This window comes from Engystomops pustulosus, chromosome 4 (genome assembly GCF_040894005.1).
Source record: "Engystomops pustulosus chromosome 4, aEngPut4.maternal, whole genome shotgun sequence".
Lineage (NCBI taxonomy): Eukaryota > Metazoa > Chordata > Amphibia > Anura > Leptodactylidae > Engystomops > Engystomops pustulosus.
The window spans coordinates 29,704,720-29,724,233 of record NC_092414.1 but is presented as its reverse complement, the minus strand read 5'-3'; the positions used below and the strand labels follow the sequence as shown (position 1 = coordinate 29,724,233).

The 19,514-nt window shown below is 42.4% G+C and overlaps 1 protein-coding gene across 1 annotated transcript in view; it reads left to right on the top strand.

Moving 5' to 3' along the window:
• The window catches only part of LOC140126321 (neuropeptide Y receptor type 2-like), a 60,614-nt gene extending 43,485 nt beyond the window's left edge, over window positions 1-17,129 (top strand). Inside the window, exon 2 of the mRNA XM_072145610.1 lies at window positions 15,508-17,129. Within this exon, the coding sequence (XP_072001711.1) occupies window positions 15,521-16,675 (1,155 nt within the window). The 5' untranslated portion in view covers window positions 15,508-15,520 and the 3' untranslated portion in view covers window positions 16,676-17,129. The remainder of the gene's footprint in view (window positions 1-15,507) is intronic.
• The last annotated feature ends 2,385 nt before the right edge of the window (window positions 17,130-19,514 follow it).

The following is a 19,514-nucleotide window of genomic DNA, read 5'->3' as shown; positions in this document are numbered from 1 at the left end:
CTGAGTTATTGCCTAATAGAAATCCAACCCCTACTGAATTTTGCCACTTCAGCCTTTGCTATGGATATGTGCGCCACTAAGCGCAGAACACAGCGGTCGCAAGTCCCACTACAAATTGCTCAGAATTGGCAAGTACATGCACTGCAGAAACTACAGTCACCAGCAGATCAACCAGAAATCAAATATATAGAACGCTACTGTAGGCTTCAAGAAGCTGTTTGTATTCTCCTATGGCTATTTTCTAGCCAAGTATCAAAGGAAGCACAGTACTATGCCAGATGAGATGACACTGAGTTATTGCCTAATAGAAATCCAACCCCTACTGAATTTTGCCACTTCAGCCTTTGCTATGGATATGTGCGCCACTAAGCGCAGAACACAGCGGTCGCAAGTCCCACTACAAATTGCTCAGAATTGGCAAGTACATGCACTGCAGAAACTACAGTCACCAGCAGATCAACCAGAAATCAAATATATAGAACGCTACTGTAGGCTTCAAGAAGCTGTTTGTATTCTCCTATGGCTATTTTCTAGCCAAGTATCAAAGGAAGCACAGTACTATGCCAGATGAGATGACACTGAGTTATTGCCTAATAGAAATCCAACCCCTACTGAATTTTGCCACTTCAGCCTTTGCTATGGATATGTGCGCCACTAAGCGCAGAACACAGCGGTCGCAAGTCCCACTACAAATTGCTCAGAATTGGCAAGTACATGCACTGCAGAAACTACAGTCACCAGCAGATCAACCAGAAATCAAATATATAGAACGCTACTGTAGGCTTCAAGAAGCTGTTTGTATTCTCCTATGGCTATTTTCTAGCCAAGTATCAAAGGAAGCACAGTACTATGCCAGATGAGATGACACTGAGTTATTGCCTAATAGAAATCCAACCCCTACTGAATTTTGCCACTTCAGCCTTTGCTATGGATATGTGCGCCACTAAGCGCAGAACACAGCGGTCGCAAGTCTCACTACAAATTGCTCAGAATTGGCAAGTACATGCACTGCAGAAACTACAGTCACCAGCAGATCAACCAGAAATCAAATATATAGAACGCTACTGTAGGCTTCAAGAAGCTGTTTGTATTCTCCTATGGCTATTTTCTAGCCAAGTATCAAAGGAAGCACAGTACTATGCCAGATGAGATGACACTGAGTTATTGCCTAATAGAAATCCAACCCCTACTGAATTTTGCCCCTTCAGCCTTTGCTATGGATATGTGCGCCACTAAGCGCAGAACACAGCGGTCGCAAGTCCCACTACAAATTGCTCAGAATTGGCAAGTACATGCACTGCAGAAACTACAGTCACCAGCAGATCAACCAGAAATCAAATATATAGAACGCTACTGTAGGCTTCAAGAAGCTGTTTGTATTCTCCTATGGCTATTTTCTAGCCAAGTATCAAAGGAAGCACAGTACTATGCCAGATGAGATGACACTGAGTTATTGCCTAATAGAAATCCAACCCCTACTGAATTTTCCCACTTCGGTCTTTGCTATGGATATGTGTGCCACTAAGAGCTAAACACAACGGTAGCAAGTCCCCCTGCTAATTCCTCACAAAATGGTAAAAGATGCAAATTAAAATAAAAAAAGTAGAACGTTATTGTAGCCCTAAGAAGGGCTGTTGGGTTCTTTGAGAATCACTCCTGCCTAACAGTAAGCTAATAGAACACCCTAACGCTTTCCCTGAGCAGCAGCAGCTCTCTCCCTAGCGGCATCCAGAGACAGAATGATCCGAGCAGCGCGGCCAGCGGCTAGTCTATCCCAGGGTCACCTGATCTGGCCAGCCAACCACTGCTATCGACGTGTAAGGGTACCACGTCATGCTGGGTGGAGTGCAGAGTCTCCTGGCTTGTGATTGGCTCTGTTTCTGGCCGCCAAAAAGCAAAACGGCGGGAGCTGCCATTTTCTCGAGCGGGCGAAGTATTCGTCCGAGTAACGAGCAGTTTCGAGTACCCTAATGCTCGACCGAGCATCAAGCTCGGACGAGCATGTTCGCTCATCTCTAATCATAACTTTTACGCTGTACTAATACAAGAATGGCTACTTTGGAGATCTTTGTAACCACGGCTTTGTGTCTGCTGTTAGTAGCCACAGGACTGTGAAATACGCCTTTATGTTCCAGGATTGTAGCTGTACTTGGGGCCCTGGGGATGTCTCTTCATACTGCTGTGTTCTTTGATCTTGACATTCAAGCTGCTCCCTCTGCTGTAATATCTAAACAGAAGCCTGCTACATCTCTTACCAAAAGCAGAGAAGAGAGCCGATGCTGTTTTCAGTGAAGACATCTCAAACTTTTTAGATGTTAAAGGGGTTAACCGGGTTTAAAAAATTTCTTATGGCCGGGCTGGGGAGGGCTAGTTAAACATAATAAACATGGACTTACCTCCTCCGGCGCCGCTGATGTCCCGCGCCGCCGTCCCTTCGAACCGTGCACCTGTTTGTTTACAGGGGCACGGAAGCCGCGCACAGGGAGCTTCCGGTCCGCGATGTGGACGGCTCCTCCCATCCGTCCCTATCTCTCAGCGTTGTAAGCGCTGGGAGATGGTGCGCATGGGAGCTTCTGGACGGCCGGAAGCTCCCTGTGCGCACTTGTAATGAAACTGGTGCACAGAGAAGACTGGCCGCGGCGCGGGACATCGGCAGCACCGGAGGAGGTAAGTACATGTTTATTGTGTTTAAATAGCCCTCCCCAGCCTGGACATAAGAAATACAATCCTGGAAAATGGATAAATTTTCAGAGTGTTGCTGCTAACAATGGTATGGTTACACATATCTCCAGGACCTATACCAAACTATGTATGGTCCAAACTGCTGCTGTACTCCCTTAAGGGTCTAAAACACACCGGTCCATGAACCACGTAGAGTGCAGTGACCATATTTCATTGACTGACCACAGTGCAGAAGACAGGACTCCGAGCATCATAGTGATACACCTTGCAGTGCTGGGGTCCTGGGTTTAACTCCCATCCAGGTCAACATCTGCAAAGAATTTGTATGTTCTTTTTGTGTTTGTGTGGGTTTCCTCCAGGTCCTCTGGTTTCCTCCCACACTCCAAAACATACTGGGGGTTGGTTAGATTGTGAGCCCTATGGGGGCTGATTTGGAAAGCTCTGTGCAGCGCTGCGTAATCTAAGTGCGCTATATAAATAAAGGAATTATAATTATTACACAAGGCTAGGAGTTCATTCATCCCAGAGTTCGGTGATGCTGTGCCACTGGGAAGCAGGGACTGCTTGCATCATATACCACTACAATGCTCGGAGTCCTGTCCTCTGCATTCTGGTTGGTCTGTGAAATTCGGCCAGTGCACTGTCCATCGCATGATTCTCATTAGTCTAATTAGACAGTCACGTCTCCGTTCTTGACAGAGAGCGGCCATGTTTCTCCAATCCCGACAGCCCCTTTAAATAAGTTTTCCGAGCTCTCGTGTGCGATGGAGCGTGTACTCACGCTATGTAAGCGCACCTACTGATCTCAATCACTGACTGCGACTGTGAAAGATGGAATTTGGTAAGTGGAATGTGAACATGTACATTGTCTTATACGTATTATGCTGTAAGGCAGGAAAGTCACCTTGTTTTAACCTCCATTTCTACATTCATTATGCACAAAGTGATTTTTTTTTATTCTGTAATGTTCCCTGAGGTGTGTGCCCAGTTAGTAGATTACTCCGCCAATTGCTTTTCTCCTGCTGCTTTAATCACAGAGCGGAAAAACAACCTATCATGGGAAATGGAGAAAACTTTTGTTTGGATTATTCCGTCTCGGAGGCCAGCCTGCACGGCCCCATAATACTTCAAGTAAATATTTACATGGGGACAATTATCTGATGCGTAATATGATGGAGGAAACGTACAAGCACCTTGGAGTCTGGGCTTTGTTTGGTTACTTGGAAGGACCTCATTTCATAAAATACTACAAAACTTGTTCAAGTATTTTATTCTAGCTGATTTTTTAATTTAATTTTCTGTTGACAATGTTTCAGCCTTGTGACATATGTCTTGCCGTCAGGGTTGGCTCTAGGTTTCAGTAGGTCACTGGGTGACAGAGCAGACAGACAAGACACATGGCAGCATTAAAAGTTCAGAAACTAAAAACAGTCTCCTGTTCCCTAAAATATTCCCTAGTTTATCATCCCAAAGAGCCCCCTCATGGTTATTTTATATAAAGCTCCCCTCATCACCCATGGATTCCTTAGATACAGCCCCCCTCACCCCATGGATTCCTTATGTGGGCCACCCAGCAGCTCTGGGCCTTGGCACTTGCCCAGGTGTGCCCAGTACTGGTGCCAACGCTGCTTGCTGTATAGCTATTTGCTGTTTTCAGAAGTGGGAAAACCTGGAAAAAATACATCTGAAACGGCGTTGCCGTATATAGCGCTAGTCCGGGTCCGGACGGGATTTATGAAGGTAGTTCCTCCGCCGTCCACCAGGTGGCGCTGCTGCGCTGAAAATCATCTGAACGCGCCGGAATACACCAGCTCGGACCAAGTGAAGGTAAGCGCTTCCCAAGCGACACTTTTTCTGTTTTTAAATGCGGAGGTTTTTCCGAATACATCGGGTTTTCGTTCGGCCACGCCCCCCGATTTCCGTCGCGCACATGCCGGCGCCGATGCGCCACAATCCGATCGCGTGCGCCACAATCCCAGGGCAATTCAGGTACAATCGGCGCAAATCGGAAATATTCGGGTAACACGTCGGGAAAACGCGAATCGGACCCTTAGTAAATGACCCCCAATAATCCTATCACTGCAACGACTTCCATGTAATGCTCAGTTTTATCCTGTAGAGGCACTGCAGGGCAACGGTATAGTTGACATCAAGTTCTTCCATAGCTGAGCATTGCCGATCAGATAGAAAATCATGGGTTACATTTATTGTTGAAAAAACTTTACATAATTTTTTTTTTGTCCAAAATTAAAAACCTCTTTAGATTACAGAGAGTCCTAGGTAATAATGATCATGTTTTCTGATCTTGGAATTCCTTTTAAGAACCTTTCCTCTCCCTAACTGAATGCAAAGTAACTATAGAGGCTTATAGGGCACTTTGAGATATTTTTTAATGTTCCTCTGTTATTCTAAGCCCCTGAGTAGTGATGAAAATTGCGGTTCGGGTCCCCCGAATCTGGACTTCAGCCCAGCCTTTTCACCCATCAGTAATAACAATGGCACTGATCTCAAGTGTTAACCATTTAAATTTCCCCTAGGATTCTCACTCCTCATGATGTCATGGCAGGGGTGCACCATCCATAAGGGGAGTTGAGATTCTTGCCTCAGGCAATAAAGCAGGACCTGACACCTATAAATAGTGAGACACCGCATGAAGAACCCACTTACTAAAAATAAATAACATGATATATTACATCTGGATGGAGCGGAGGTGACGACGTTCTGTAACGCGCCTCAGGCAGCAGAGAGTTTAGATCTATCCCAGCACCACGGAGCAGCAATTCTAAGGAACATTGTGGTGTTGGTGGCATTTAAGGGTTAAAAACATTTTTTCGTTTTAACTTTTGTTCCAGGTTCAGCCAAATGGGTCAGCTCATCCCGAGTCCCTGCATCGAGCCGTCTTCGAGGCGCAAACTCCACCCCTTATTAAAATAATCTCTTTTCCAGAATTACCCAAATCTTCTAGATTTTACTTCTTCAGCCTGCACCCCACAATTCTTGATGTGCAAATGCACACAATATAAGGAAGCTTTTCACGGCTGAGATGTAAATCCGCTCTAGGAAAAGGACATGTCTAAAAATGAATGATGTTTTTGTGATACAGAAAGGGAAGAAATCCTCATTTGCATATTGATAAAGAGGGATTTCTGTGAAATGATACATAAATCTAAAGTAAAAAATGTCAATAACACTCCCAGGGTGCCCTATAGTAAGTCAGTTTGGATAAAGAGGTACAAGATTTTATTGAAATTAGGGCAAATTAGTCAACTTCCTTAAAGGGGTTTTCATGCCAAGAAAAGTTAGGCGCTATCCACAGGATAGGGCCTAACAGTGCTGAGACCCCAACAGATCACAAAAACTAGGGATCCGCGCACCTGCGTCGGGCCCCTCGGCGATCTCTGTCAGCTCCATATAGATTTTTGGAGCAGAACGGTCATGTGCGGCCGTCCGCTCCATTAGTCTGACGAAGCAACGAGGGGTTATCACTGAGACCCCCACTCATCAGCAAGTTAGATTGGGCCTAACTTTTATTTTTTGTGGGAAAACCCCTTTAAGAATAATCATTTCAATGACTGGACACTAAAACAAGTGTCCTCTTGAAAGACAATTTGGGGGAGATTTATCATAAGTCTCTCAGAGCAGAAATGTTCTAGTTGCCCATGGCAACCAATCAGAGGTCACTTTTTCCCACAGCTGTTTTTAAAATGTAAGCTGAGCTCTGATTGGTTTACATGGGCAACTAGAGCAGTTTTACCTCAGAAACCTGATGATAAATCTCCCCCTATATGTCACTACGCGTTTTACAAACAATTGTACTTACCCAGCTCTGGCTAGGTAACAAGTGATGTCCCATGGTCCTAGAAGTCCTGTTTGAACCGAGTCCCGTGATTCGCCAAATTAAAGATGAGTTATCTGTGCCAAAGATGGGAACACGACTACAACACTGGATCTGGGAAACAGATAAGTACACTTTCTATTTGTTACCCCAGCCCCATGGGGTTTTAGAGGATTTGGGACTTTTTACACCTCTAAACTACAAACCCCCTTTCAGTAGGATACAAATTAACTCTTTTATGTGAAATCTCACCTCTTTACCCATAAATAAATCACTTCTAAAGTGTGACCTGAGAAGAGTGACTTTTTGCCTGAGTCATTTTTATAGACTGCAGAGGGAGTCACTTAGCTACATAGAAATTCATTGCACGTGCTCACTGAGTAACATCCAGGTCTAAACTAAGATAAAGCATGAGACAGTCATACCGGTATCACTTTTTCTTATTATTTATTGTAGTAAATGTCAAGTTTTGTAGCCTACACTACAATTTTACCCAGTGTTTGCTGTCTCCTGTGGCCACACTACAGCTCTACTGTAGTTACACTTCTTTCTATTTCTGGGGTTAGCTATTAATAATTCATGTCACTCTACATGAGGTTGGACCCTTACTACCCAAACATGGAGTAACTAGAATAATGAATGTTGTATTCTGCCACTCACGCGGCTGTCTGCTCTGTTTGCTTTCTGTTTATAAGGTCATATATTGCAAGGGAAATATATTTTATAACCAGCAAACTGGCAGAGAGAAACGTGCTGCGGAGTCATTTTCCATCTGGTAGACGAGATAAACTCAGCAGCGGGATAAAGCTAAAAATCCCAACTAATTAATCCAATATAAGCACATATACAAGCGCACAGCAACCTGGCAGAGCGCTACCTCCTCGCCCCAAAGTCATCACCGGTTGTTACTAAGGGACTTGATAATCTAAGTATCTGTTAAATATCCTGTTCATCATTAGGTTCCTCTGTGGAGTGAACTTCACTGTGCATGTGTGAGTGGTGCTTTATCAAAGGGGTTGGTCACTCTTTTATCTAAGTTGTCCATGTGCATTTACTGCCTTAATAATAATCCCTGAATGATGATCAAGTGATTAAGTACTCCTGCTACTCACTTTTGCACTGTCTGCAGACTCTCCATGCTTCTTTGTTTACATGTCGGAGCTCAGCTGGATAGAAGTAGCTGTAGCTGGAGAGTTATGACTTATCCTTCTCCCTCTCTCCCCTCTTTCTGTCTTTATCATTGAGGATGGACTGTGAGAATAAAGATACAGTGGGAGAAGACATAAAGACAGCCTAGAGCAGTGGAGAGAGAGGAAGTTTTGTGTATATGCAGATGGCAATCAGAAGAGGTTCCCTGATATGCTTTGAACTCCCGGTTTCGGCTATAATGTCAGCTGATCTGGAAGTCCCATAGAAATAAATGGAACAGAGGAATGAGCTCCGTTCTATGCTCCTTTGACTTTTATGGAACTTCCAGATTGCTTACAGTAAAACTAAGAAGTCTCTGTGTACAGAGCAGATCAGGGGGGCTTAAGATCCCCCTTTTTGCTGATTTTGATGGGTCTCACAGCCAATGCTTTTAGCAATTTTATATGTATATAATTTAAATAAATATTGTTATTTACAAAACCCCTTTACCTTTTGTAGCACTTTTACTCCCTTACCCTCCCAATCACTGGAGGTCCCAGCAGTAGGTGGGACAACCCTTTGCATGGTAGAGCAGTAGTACCAGGCACATCCCACAGTCATGTATTTCATATGTTTCTATTCTATTTTGTTGTCATATTTTTCTATTCCCATTAAACTTATCCATTTAGCATGGGATACTATATATGTAGGTTACTTTTTAACTACTTGCCATAATTTCCATATGCAGGAACATATGACTGCTTCCAGTAAGTAATGGAGAGCAATTCAAGTCTATGGGGGGTCATTTATCTTAGTTTTTCATTTTTTTTCTCTTATTTTTATAACTTTTTTGAGCACATACCTAGTCAAAGCTGGTCCCATGACTTCTGCCACTTCCAAGAACAGGAGTCAGTCGCAATGCTGGAACCGGAACCCAGAGCGGGGTAAATACCCTCTTTTATTTTTTTTTGTTATTTCAGCCTTCAGGAGTTTTCCTGGAAACCTCTTTTAATTGGACAACCAGACTTCTCTGGACTGCCTAATATTGTAGAAAAACTAAAAATTTGGTCCCTGAAAAAGGGTTGGGGTTTACTGAAATTGGATGTCCAGGATAATATCTTACTCCATCTCCAGGTCCCAGTATTAAGACTGTCTCCTGTTTTTGCTTGCCACAGATGGGGATGCAAGTGCTGGAGTAATAGGACAAAAAGTACCCAAACCAAAAATGGGTGTCCAGGACGATAGGTGGGGGGTTGCATTTAGACGCTTTGATGCTACTGTTCAACACCAAAAACAGCATATCCATATAATGGATATCAGGAGGCGCATTAAGACCTCCATGGGCCCTGGGCTGTATGAATATTGTATCCCCTACAAGTCTGGAAGTCACTTCATAAATATGGTACTAGAATCAGCTTCTTTGAAATTGGAGGACACATCCCTTCTACCTGCTTTTACAAAGCGGTTTCAGGACCTTTGGAGGACCTTCAAAGGTCCCGAAATGGCTCTTTTGTATATGTGTCTTGAGAGCATAAACAGATTTCATTGGTGAAGGTCCTTTACAGTATAAAATTTGGTAGTGGTTTGGGTTGCCAGGAGTCCCCTAGAAGGCTTAGGCTACCACCTGTCCACCCCAAATGATGGCTATAACAAATAATGAAAGTCCAGTAATACTATTAGGAATTGCACCACTCAGTAAATGCTGAAAAGCATGTGCCCTGTTCTCTGCGACTGTTTTCTCTGAGATTGTATTTATTCAGGATGACTAATAGGAGACGTATGGGATTGGGACGATGAGTTCATACTAATAAATTGTCTGTGGACAAGAATCTGAAATGTTGGCAACTTTGGTTTAGGTGCGAATCAGTCCCGGCTGTTGTAAATTCACACCTGGCTTCTTTCACTCAGATAAGGCCAGAATCTCATGAGGAAACTGTAGTATGTCTGCTGGTCTACATCGGATAAAGATGATAATAATAATTAATAATTCCTTTATTTATATAGCGCACACAGATTACGCAGCGCTGCACAGAGCTTGCCACATCAGTCCCTGTCCCCAATGGGGCTCACAATCTAATCAACCTACGAGTATGTTTTGGAGTATGGGAGGAAACCGGAGGACCTGGAGGAAACCCACGCAAACACGGAGAGAACATATAAACTTTTTGCAGATGTTGCCCCTGGGACTTGAACCCAGGACCCCAGCGATGGATGGATAGATAGATATGCACAAATATAACTGTCATTACAATGTATGGTGTTACACTTAAAGAAGATCTACCATGAAACCAGGGACACTTACTCATAGATCCAGGTATCATGACTGCTGTAATCTTCTTATATTTGTTATCCATGGCTTCATTCCTTCTAAAATCAACTGTTAAAATGATGCTAATGAATCTGAGGGGCTACCCTAGCCTCTCTGTGATCTGGCTCTACAGGCTCCACATTCCCCCCTGCTCCTTCAGCACTGAGATCACAGCAGGAAGTACTCATCGCACAAGTGCTGAGAAAGCAGGGAGGGAGTTTGAGATTGAGTACAACTACCCTGTAAAGCCAGATCACAGAGGGGCTAGGGTAGCCCCTCAGGCTCATTAGCATAATTTTAAAAATTATTTAAGAACGACGGAGGCCATGGATAACAAATATAAGGAGATTACCACAGTCACTGTGCCTGGATCTATGAGTAATGTCCCTGGTTTATCATGATGGATTTTAATAGTAGATTACCAGGAGACCCATTTTAGCACTCCCCCAGTCCCCACAGAGCATAGTACATACACTGCCAAAGTGTTTTTGCATAAAAAATAGGTTTTACAGAAAAAAAGATATGTTATATTGTACCTTTCATTAGCATCTGCTGTGTGACTAGGCAGTTGCCTTTTGGGAGGAGCTGGAAAGGAGCAGTTTACCCCCCACCCTTGGGGAACAGCTCCTCCATGTGTCCTTTACAAATATATGAAAACACCCATCACTGGGCTTAGCGACGCCCCCTGCTCCTCTACAGCCAATCCCGAGTGTGGGGAGTTATTCATATATTTGAAAAGGTCACATGTTTCCCAAAGGTGGCGGGGGAACTGCTCCTTTCCAGCCCCTCCCAATTGGCAACTGCCTAGTCACACAGCAGATGCTAATGAAAGGTACAATATAACATATCTTTTTTTCTGTAAAACCTATTTTTTTTTATACAAAAACACTTTGGCAGTGTATGTACTATGCTCTGTGGGGACTGGGGGATTGCTAAATAGGGGTCTCCTGGTGACAGGTTCCCTTTAAGTCTTAAGTTTTATGGTAGACAAATAATTACCAAAGCATTAAAACAGAAATTCTGCTTCTGCTACATTGCTTCTCTTCTTTCCAGCAGGTGTTGGGTTAAGCAGGGCTTGTATGAAGACCCTTTTCCCATTTCCCCTCTATAATTAAAGATCCCAGTGATAGCACTAGTTAAACAAAAGCTGCTGGGGCTGGATAATGCTCTAGTTATTCCTGTCATTGAATGTCACCCTCAGTGCGTGGTATTACAGGTGGGATGAGAACAGAAATGAGAAAACCAAACGCATGAATGTATTGTAATATAGAATATTCTGGGGCTATAGCCAACACTTATTGGGTAATGTGTACTTATTGCTGATACAGGCGGTCCCCTACTTAAGAACACCTGATTTACAAACAGACCTCTGGATGTTGGTAATTTACTGTACTTTTGCCTTAGGCTATAATAAACAGCTGTAACAGTTATCACAGGTGTCTGCAATGAGGCTTTATTGGTAATCCTGGTTCTTATAACAATCCAACATTTTTAAAATCCAATTGTCACCGAGACCAAAACAAAATTTGGCTGGAGGTACAATTATAAACTATACAGTTCCGACTTACAGACAAATTCAACTTAAGAACCTATCTTGTACGTAACCCAGGGACTGCCTGTATAAAGAAAAATGACACCATGATTTCTACATACTATAAGGTGGCCATGACTATAGGAGATACAGCTGGACTACGATACTAGGACTGCACAAACAGATCGAAATATCAAAATATACTGTAAGCAATGGCATACTGTAATATAATTACCTACAACTGATGGACAGGTTAGTACAGGTGGTTACCTAAACTTAAGGTCTAGCCTTACCTTTCAAGTGTAACTGTACAATGAAGAATAGTTTTAATTAACTTCAGAAATGAATAGTGCAGGTGATAATGGTAAACTTTGTAATATACTTCTTTAAAGGGAACCTGTCATCAGGAGCCCTTTTTCAGAAAAAAAAGATAAGATAAAAGTTCACCTTTCTGTATGCAGAGCTGTGTCCCTAGTCCCATGGGAGTGGCCAGTGAAGAGTGGGGCAGACATGTATGACCTCCTGGGGGGGAAATGGGGGACATGGGATTTTTTTAAATTTGAAATCGATGCATGAAACCACTCCTTACTGGGCATTGGCTCACTGGGATTAGGGACATAACAATGCATACAGAAATAAAAAATTTGATCTAACTTTTTTTTTCTGAAAAAGACAGTTTTACTATAAATTGTGTACATGGGACATGGGGGAGCCAGAAAAAAGGCTTCTGATGACAAGTTCCCTTCCAGTACAGCATCTTCTCTGCCTTTTCCTGCTTCATTTTCCTGTAGCGAGCAGTATATCTGAATACCCTTCACTTTATACAGATAACGAAGCTAATGATTAACTCATTCCATACCTGGAAATTTTTTACCTTTATGATTCCACTTTCTGAGGAAATAATAATAATAATTCTTTATTTATATAGCGCCTACAGATTACGCAGCACTGCACAAAGCATGGCGAATTGGTCCCTGTCCCCATGGGGATCACAATCTAAACAACCTAACAGTATGTTTTTGGAATGTGGGAGGAAACCGGAGGACCTGGAGGAAACCCATGCAAACACAGAGAAAACACACAAACTCTTTGCGGATGTTGTAAATTAGACTATCCGGGGACTAGAGGCAAAACTTTCAGCTGGTGGGCTTCAGTGCAAAGTCTGTGCCAGGCTCCAGACTATAATGTATGGTTTATTGTACTACGAACCTAAAGGGCTACTGGGTAGATTCCCAGAGCTCATCCGTGCTCTGGCTTCTGCCTCCCCCTGATTCCTGGGCAATTCTCCTCTCCCTTTGCCTGCTCTAATCTCACACAGTTGGAGGGGGTTAGTGCGCCTGTACTGTGTACAGCCTCTGAAGCCTCATTAGTATAATAATACAAAATTATTTTAGAAGGAAGGAGGCCATGAATAACTAATATAAGAAGATTACCACTGTCACAGTGCCTGGATCAGTGCCCCTGGTTTATCATGTTGGTAGAATTCTTTTTTGAAGAGCAGGTATCCCAAATTGATAGAAGTAATGACACCTATTCCCTATCAAAAACATAAAGGATAAAAAATTTGATAGAAATGAATTCAGTAAGCCCACTGCTGCTCGATCCAATCCACACTGGTCATCACTGGTGGTCCCAGGTGATCCCTATTAATCGAAAACACTTTTGCCTATCCAGATAGTATGGGGGAGATTTATCATCAAGTTTCTAAGGATAAACTGTTCTAGTTACCAACGAAAACCAATCAGAGCTCAGCTTTAATTTTATAATCAACTATGGGAAAATGAAAGCTGAGCTCTGATTGGTTGCCATGGGCAACTAGAACAGTTCTGCTCTAAGAGACTTATGATAAATCTCCCCCATTAAATTTCTTAATCTAAATCTGTGTCTGTCTATTCTCTTAACATATTTTCATAAAACACCTCCATTTGCTCCCTGCTGTCTTTTCACAATCTCTTCTGTGAATAAACCTCTTTACACTTTCTAATAAAGCAGCGTATAGGGCTGCGGAAGAAAATAGTCATTAGTATTATCCCCGTTTTCTCATGTGCCGCGCCGTCTCCCTAGGTGTGACAGATTGCTTTCATTTCTGAATGTTCTACTCGCCCAGAATTTGTAGGTGTAATTTAGAATGTAATTTGTACAGCACCAGCTGCATTCCAGCTATAGGATCACCTCTGGTCTAACCTCTCAGGAATTACCCTATAATGGAAGTATGTACTTGTGTAAGGGTTTGTATGAGGCTAGTAAATCATAGCTGTTGGCATGTTGCGGTTGCGTTCCTTCATTGTTTTGCTCTGCTGTGTAAAGAGGACAATGAAAAACACAGACACGCTGGTTCCTTCTAAAATCAACTTTTAAAATAATGCTAAGAAACATGAGGTGCTACCCTAGCCACTCTGTGATCTGGCTTTATTAGCTGTTACACTGTGTTTCCCTTCTCCCTCAGCACTTGGGTAATCTTCGTACCCAAGTAGATCCCATGGTAGATTCCCCCAGGGCACTGTGATGCTGGTAGTGATATTGATTAGTACAATAATGGGATCTCTGGGGCAAAAAAGTATTTTTAAAAGGAACCTGTCATCAGCAATTGGCCACTACCAGTATACTGTCAAACAGCGTAATACCTTCTAGTTATTGTTTTTTTCAAGGTCCAGTGTGATGGCATTATCCGGGAAAATCAACTTTCAAGTGAGCTGTAAATTGGCTGTATAAAGTCAAGGAGGTGGAGAGTTTAACACTGAAGTCAAGGTGGGGAACTCTGAACGCCTCCTCCTCTGTGGTTGACATGGATCAGACTTCAGGAGGTCTGAATTTAGTTCAGGAGATCTAGTGTTGTCTCTGGATGTAGGACTATCAATTACAGAGAAAAGGGCTTTCTGAGGAAGAGAGAGCTTGACTTCAGTGTTAAAATCTCCACCTCCTTGACTTTATAAAACCAATTTAAATCTTACTTCAAAGTTGATTTTCTGGATGAATCCACCACACTGGCTCATGAAAGACGCACAAGGGGTTTTCACCCTAACCTCTTCGAACTCCATGGTCTACGGCTGTTACATGCTTGTGGAGCATTGCTTAATCACCTCATCACGAAGCCATGATGAGTATATACAGTGACACAATGGGCCTCACTGCTCATGCGCCGGCTCGTAAAGCCAGCTACAAAAAAATCGATGATGAAGACTCGTTAAATTGCTCCCTTATCTACCAGTAAAGGGGTTGTACAAGATTAGAAAAAGATTGGATTTGCAAAGGTGTACATTTAATCCCCATTTAAGGTTTCACACGATGAGTGGAATGAGATGACCAACTTTGATAGAAAGATGTTGTATTTGTAGTAAACTTCAAAATCGTTTTCAAAGTTGGTGACATTATGTAGGGTAAAATAGAGCCAAAAATACAGATATGGAAAGACATATCCAATCTGTAGGGTAATTGGGTCAGGACTAGGAGGATATAAGGAGGATATGTTTTTGTGATGATTCCCCAACTTGTCTTGTCTTGAGGATTTGGGTCTGCAAGCCAAAACCAACCCATTTTTCAGGACAGAGACAGTATCACATTGATGTCCATTATTCTCGAAGAGTCAGCACTACATATAAATAGATCTATGAATTCTGTATAACAATGGTCATAAGGCATCATGGTGGTGGAGAAGAGTTATAATGGGATGTCCCCTCTTGGTGAAATTCATGTCCCATTGGCCAGGTACATCATCAAAAGTCTGGGCTGGAAAGTGCTGAATGTAACTTATGACGTTCTACCTGCAGAAGAGGCCACACTGACCCTTCTCCACCCCTGAAACTCCTCCGTAGGTCATTTGCATGCAGTGTTCAAAGGGTTTTTTCGTGTAATGTTGAAACTCCCAGAGTTTCATTCACTCTATCCAGCCCCCACCAATGAACAACCTACATTCTGCTTCTCTGTATCGGGTAGTTCTGAATAAGTTCAATAATTTTTTACTATGACATAAAGTGATAACATTTCCATAATTATTTTGATGACCGTTCTTATTTTCAATTGTAGGTAAAATCAAGTTATGTTCTCAGTACAAACGGGCCCATTAAAGCAAAGCAACATGACAGAAGAACTTGACTTGAGAGGATGGCACACAAAGAGCACAGTGTCCCCTGTCCAGTATTTCCATGGATCCAGTTTCATGATGACGGACAGCACCAATCTCATTTGGGTTCAAGTGATCCTCATCACAGCGTATTCTTTGATTATCCTCTTTGGGCTTGTCGGAAACTCTTTGGTTATCTACACGATTGTAAAATACAAAAATATGAGGACGGTCACAAACTTTTTTATTGCCAATTTAGCTGTGGCAGATCTTATGGTGGATAGTCTTTGCCTACCGTTCACTCTGGTTTACACATTGATGGATGAGTGGAAATTTGGATCTGTACTTTGCCATTTGTTCCCTTATGCACAAGCCATGAGTGTCAATGTCTCAACGTTGACCCTTGTTGTCATCGCTTTGGATAGATACTGGTGCATTGTATTTCACCTTAGCAGTCGGATCTCCAAGACGTTTAGCTTCTTAATTGTCACCATCACATGGGTGGCAGCTTCTATTTTCGCTATTCCCTTAGCTATTTTCCGAGAGTATAGGTTCGAGGACTTGCCAGCTTTGAACCTCAAAATAGCTGTTTGTGCTGAGAAGTGGCCCTCAAATAACAGCAGGGATGCCGCCATCTACAGTGTCTCCATGCTTCTTCTACAGTATGTTCTGCCTCTTGTTGTAATATGCTATGCTTATATCAGAATATGGTTGAAGCTAAGGAACCACATAAGTCCGACACCCAGAAGTGATACCCAACAACGAAGGAAGAATACGACCAAGATGCTGGTGATGATGGTGGTTGTGTTTGCAGTTTGTTGGCTTCCTTTTCATGTCTTCCAGTTGGCCATTGACTTAGATTGGGTCCTTGTATTCAGGGAATACAAGCTCCTTTACTCCATCTTTCATGTTATTGCCATGTGCTCTACCTTTGCTAACCCTCTCCTCTACGGTTGGATGAATAAGAATTACAGGAATGGATTTCTTTTGTTTTTTGGCTGCAAGAACAAACTGCAAAACAGCCAACCCGATGGCTCTCTTCGAGGACACTCTTATACTTTCCGTGCCACCACCTATCATGGTAGTTTTCGGCATGCCATAGAAAATGGACATCCTCCAACCCAGGTGTAACTACTGTAGCTTCTGGATTGCAGCCAAAAACTCTTTCAAAATCCATTAGGTTGTCCCTTTACATTGTCTATGGGATATTAGCATCACCTTAGAATCCTATTAGCCCACAGAGACAGATCTAGGATTTCTGTAGCTGATTTAGTTGTACATACAACCAAGTAAATCTGTCTATATTGTTGATGACAATTACATTTTACAACTAAAATCTTTCTAATTTATTATTAAGTTAAATTCATGGATTTATGGAACTCAAATATTACCACATAAAGAGTACAGTATTATTTTATTTTATTAATTTGTGTATTTTAGGCCCAATGTACAGAAATGTATATTTTTAAATGTATAAATGACCGCTAACAGAGACTTATTGGTTTCTTCTGTAAAAGCAACAAGAGATAACTGTTTTTATATTTAACTTCTACACTACTACTGTATTACATGCAAAAATTAAACTTGTGGTCTCCAAAGTTGTTGATTTTGAAAAGGTATCAACATCAAAAGTCCTGGGGCCCGAGTCCCACATCATTCTTAAACTGTAAATCGCACTGGGTACGTTTGAGGCTTATTAGCGGTGTTTACATTGGAGCCCCTGTCCTGCCGCGATAGACAAACCAGATCAAAACCAAGATGGAGGCAAGGTACAACATTGTAAAGTAGAAGAAGAGTCAAGAATCACAATCACAGCAAAACACAGCAGAATAATTGAAAATATCACCAAGGAGCCAGAAAGTCAAGTCAATAACAGCTGTTTAATAGCCAAGCAGGAATATGTGGACTGGATACCGCCCCCTAGAGGTCAGGCTCATTTCCGTATAATTGCATTTATTTTATTTCTACGCAACTTTCAGAAACTTCCAAAATAAGATGGAAGTACAAGGGTGCTCATGCTTGGGGGTTCATAGATCACCCAGACTCCCACTGATTTCTAACTCATCCAACATATGTCCATCCATCATAAGTTGTATTTGTAGACAACCCCCTTTAAATTTAGACACTAGCCCTATACTGAAATTACTCATTGGGCCATTGAAATAGTTTGGTAGAACTTGCTTAAACTTTTTTAGACAACTGATTCACCTCCTTTAAATGACGGCACAGTGCTGTTTATATAGAGGATTTATTTTTGCGTCACAATGTTGTTAGTATAGACATGTTTTTATACTGATAGACAGCACTAAGCCCAATGCATTAAGATACTCAGTACGGCAAAGGAAGGCGCAGATAAGAGGTGGCACTGCGCTATCTACAGAGGACACCTTTCTGCTTCCACACTGCGCTCAATTATCCATACTGCTCCTGCATGGCGGGAACACGGGAAAATTCACTTCTTAGGAAAAACTGCTTCTCTGCTGCACCTTAGTCCTGTGAATGCTCTGCCATATCTTAAAGTGAAAAACACATAAAAAAAAATAATTGCTTCACCTCTATGTGGAAGACTAGAAATAATCCATACTCTGAGGAAGAGCTTACCGTATATGTTAGTCCCGTCCTGTATTAATTATCATCAAAAGGTGCCCAATTAGCCAAACATAATATGGGGCATAAAATTATCTTATACCATTTAATATAGAGTTTGTGGTCACAGTTATAATACATTATATGAATAATGTATATGTTAAAGGGGACGTACCAAAATCTCATGTTTTTTAAAGGTATGGAAGAAGCTGCAATACCTAGAAGAGCCACTATGACAAGGATTTGGCAGAAGAAATGTGAAACGGAAGAAGCCACAGTGCTAATCCGAATGCTGTAGTCCCAAGGAGAGGTTATAAATATAAAAAATCCTAGACCTTTGCTATATTCTGTATACTGCCGATCCTGCACCTCTCTGTGATGACATCCCAACACAAAGGGGCAGATTTACTTACCCGGTCCATTCGCGATCCAGCGGCGCGTTCTCTGCGGTGGATTCGGGTCTTCCAGCACTAAGGCAGTTCCTCCGACGTCCACCAGGTGTCGCTGCTGAAGTCTGCCAAGGTCCACCGGAGTTTACAATCCGTTGCTGGGTGCAGGTAAGCGCGTGGCCAGCGACACTTTTTTTTTTAAAAATGCGGCGGTTTCTCTGAATCCGTCGGGTTTTCGTACGGCCACGCCGGCGATGTACCACAATCCGGGGCAATTCAGGGAAAATCGGCGCAAAACGGAAATATTCGGGTAACCCGCCGTAAAAACGCGATTCGGGCCCTTAGTAAATGTCCCCCAAAAACTTGTCAACACTTCGGCCATTGAGTGACAGCAATGGTCACCAGCAACACGTCAATTGTTGACCCTAGAAGTGCAGAGCAGAGGGCATCCATTAGGTAAGTCTTTTTGTTTTTTACTCTTACACAAAAGGTCGCCCCTTTTACATAAAACATAACCAGAATGTGGATTCGCTCATCCAATTGTAACACAAAGAGAACCAACATGTGCACAGAGTGGATGATCTACTAATCGGGGGATTAAGTCATGGATAGCAATCATGGAACAAAGCCAAAGCAGAGGGGTAATATCTTTTATGGCTTCATCTGATTGTATTCGGAAATATTTAGGATTCTTAATAGGTGGTGCAATAGGGGATGGATAATAATTAGAGATGAGCGAGCACTAAAATGCTCGAGTGCTCGTTATTCGAGACAAACTTTTCCAGATGCTCGAGTGCTCGTCTCGAATAACGAGCCCCATTGAAGTCAATGGGAGACTCGAGCATTTTTCAAAGGGACACAATAACACAATAAAATGTTTTATTTAATTGAAAAAGAATGTCTTCTGATAAGTTAGCAGATGTATGCAAACATCTGCAATCTATTCTTCACTGTTCCGCGCGTATATTATCTCCCGACAAGTTAGCAGATGTGAA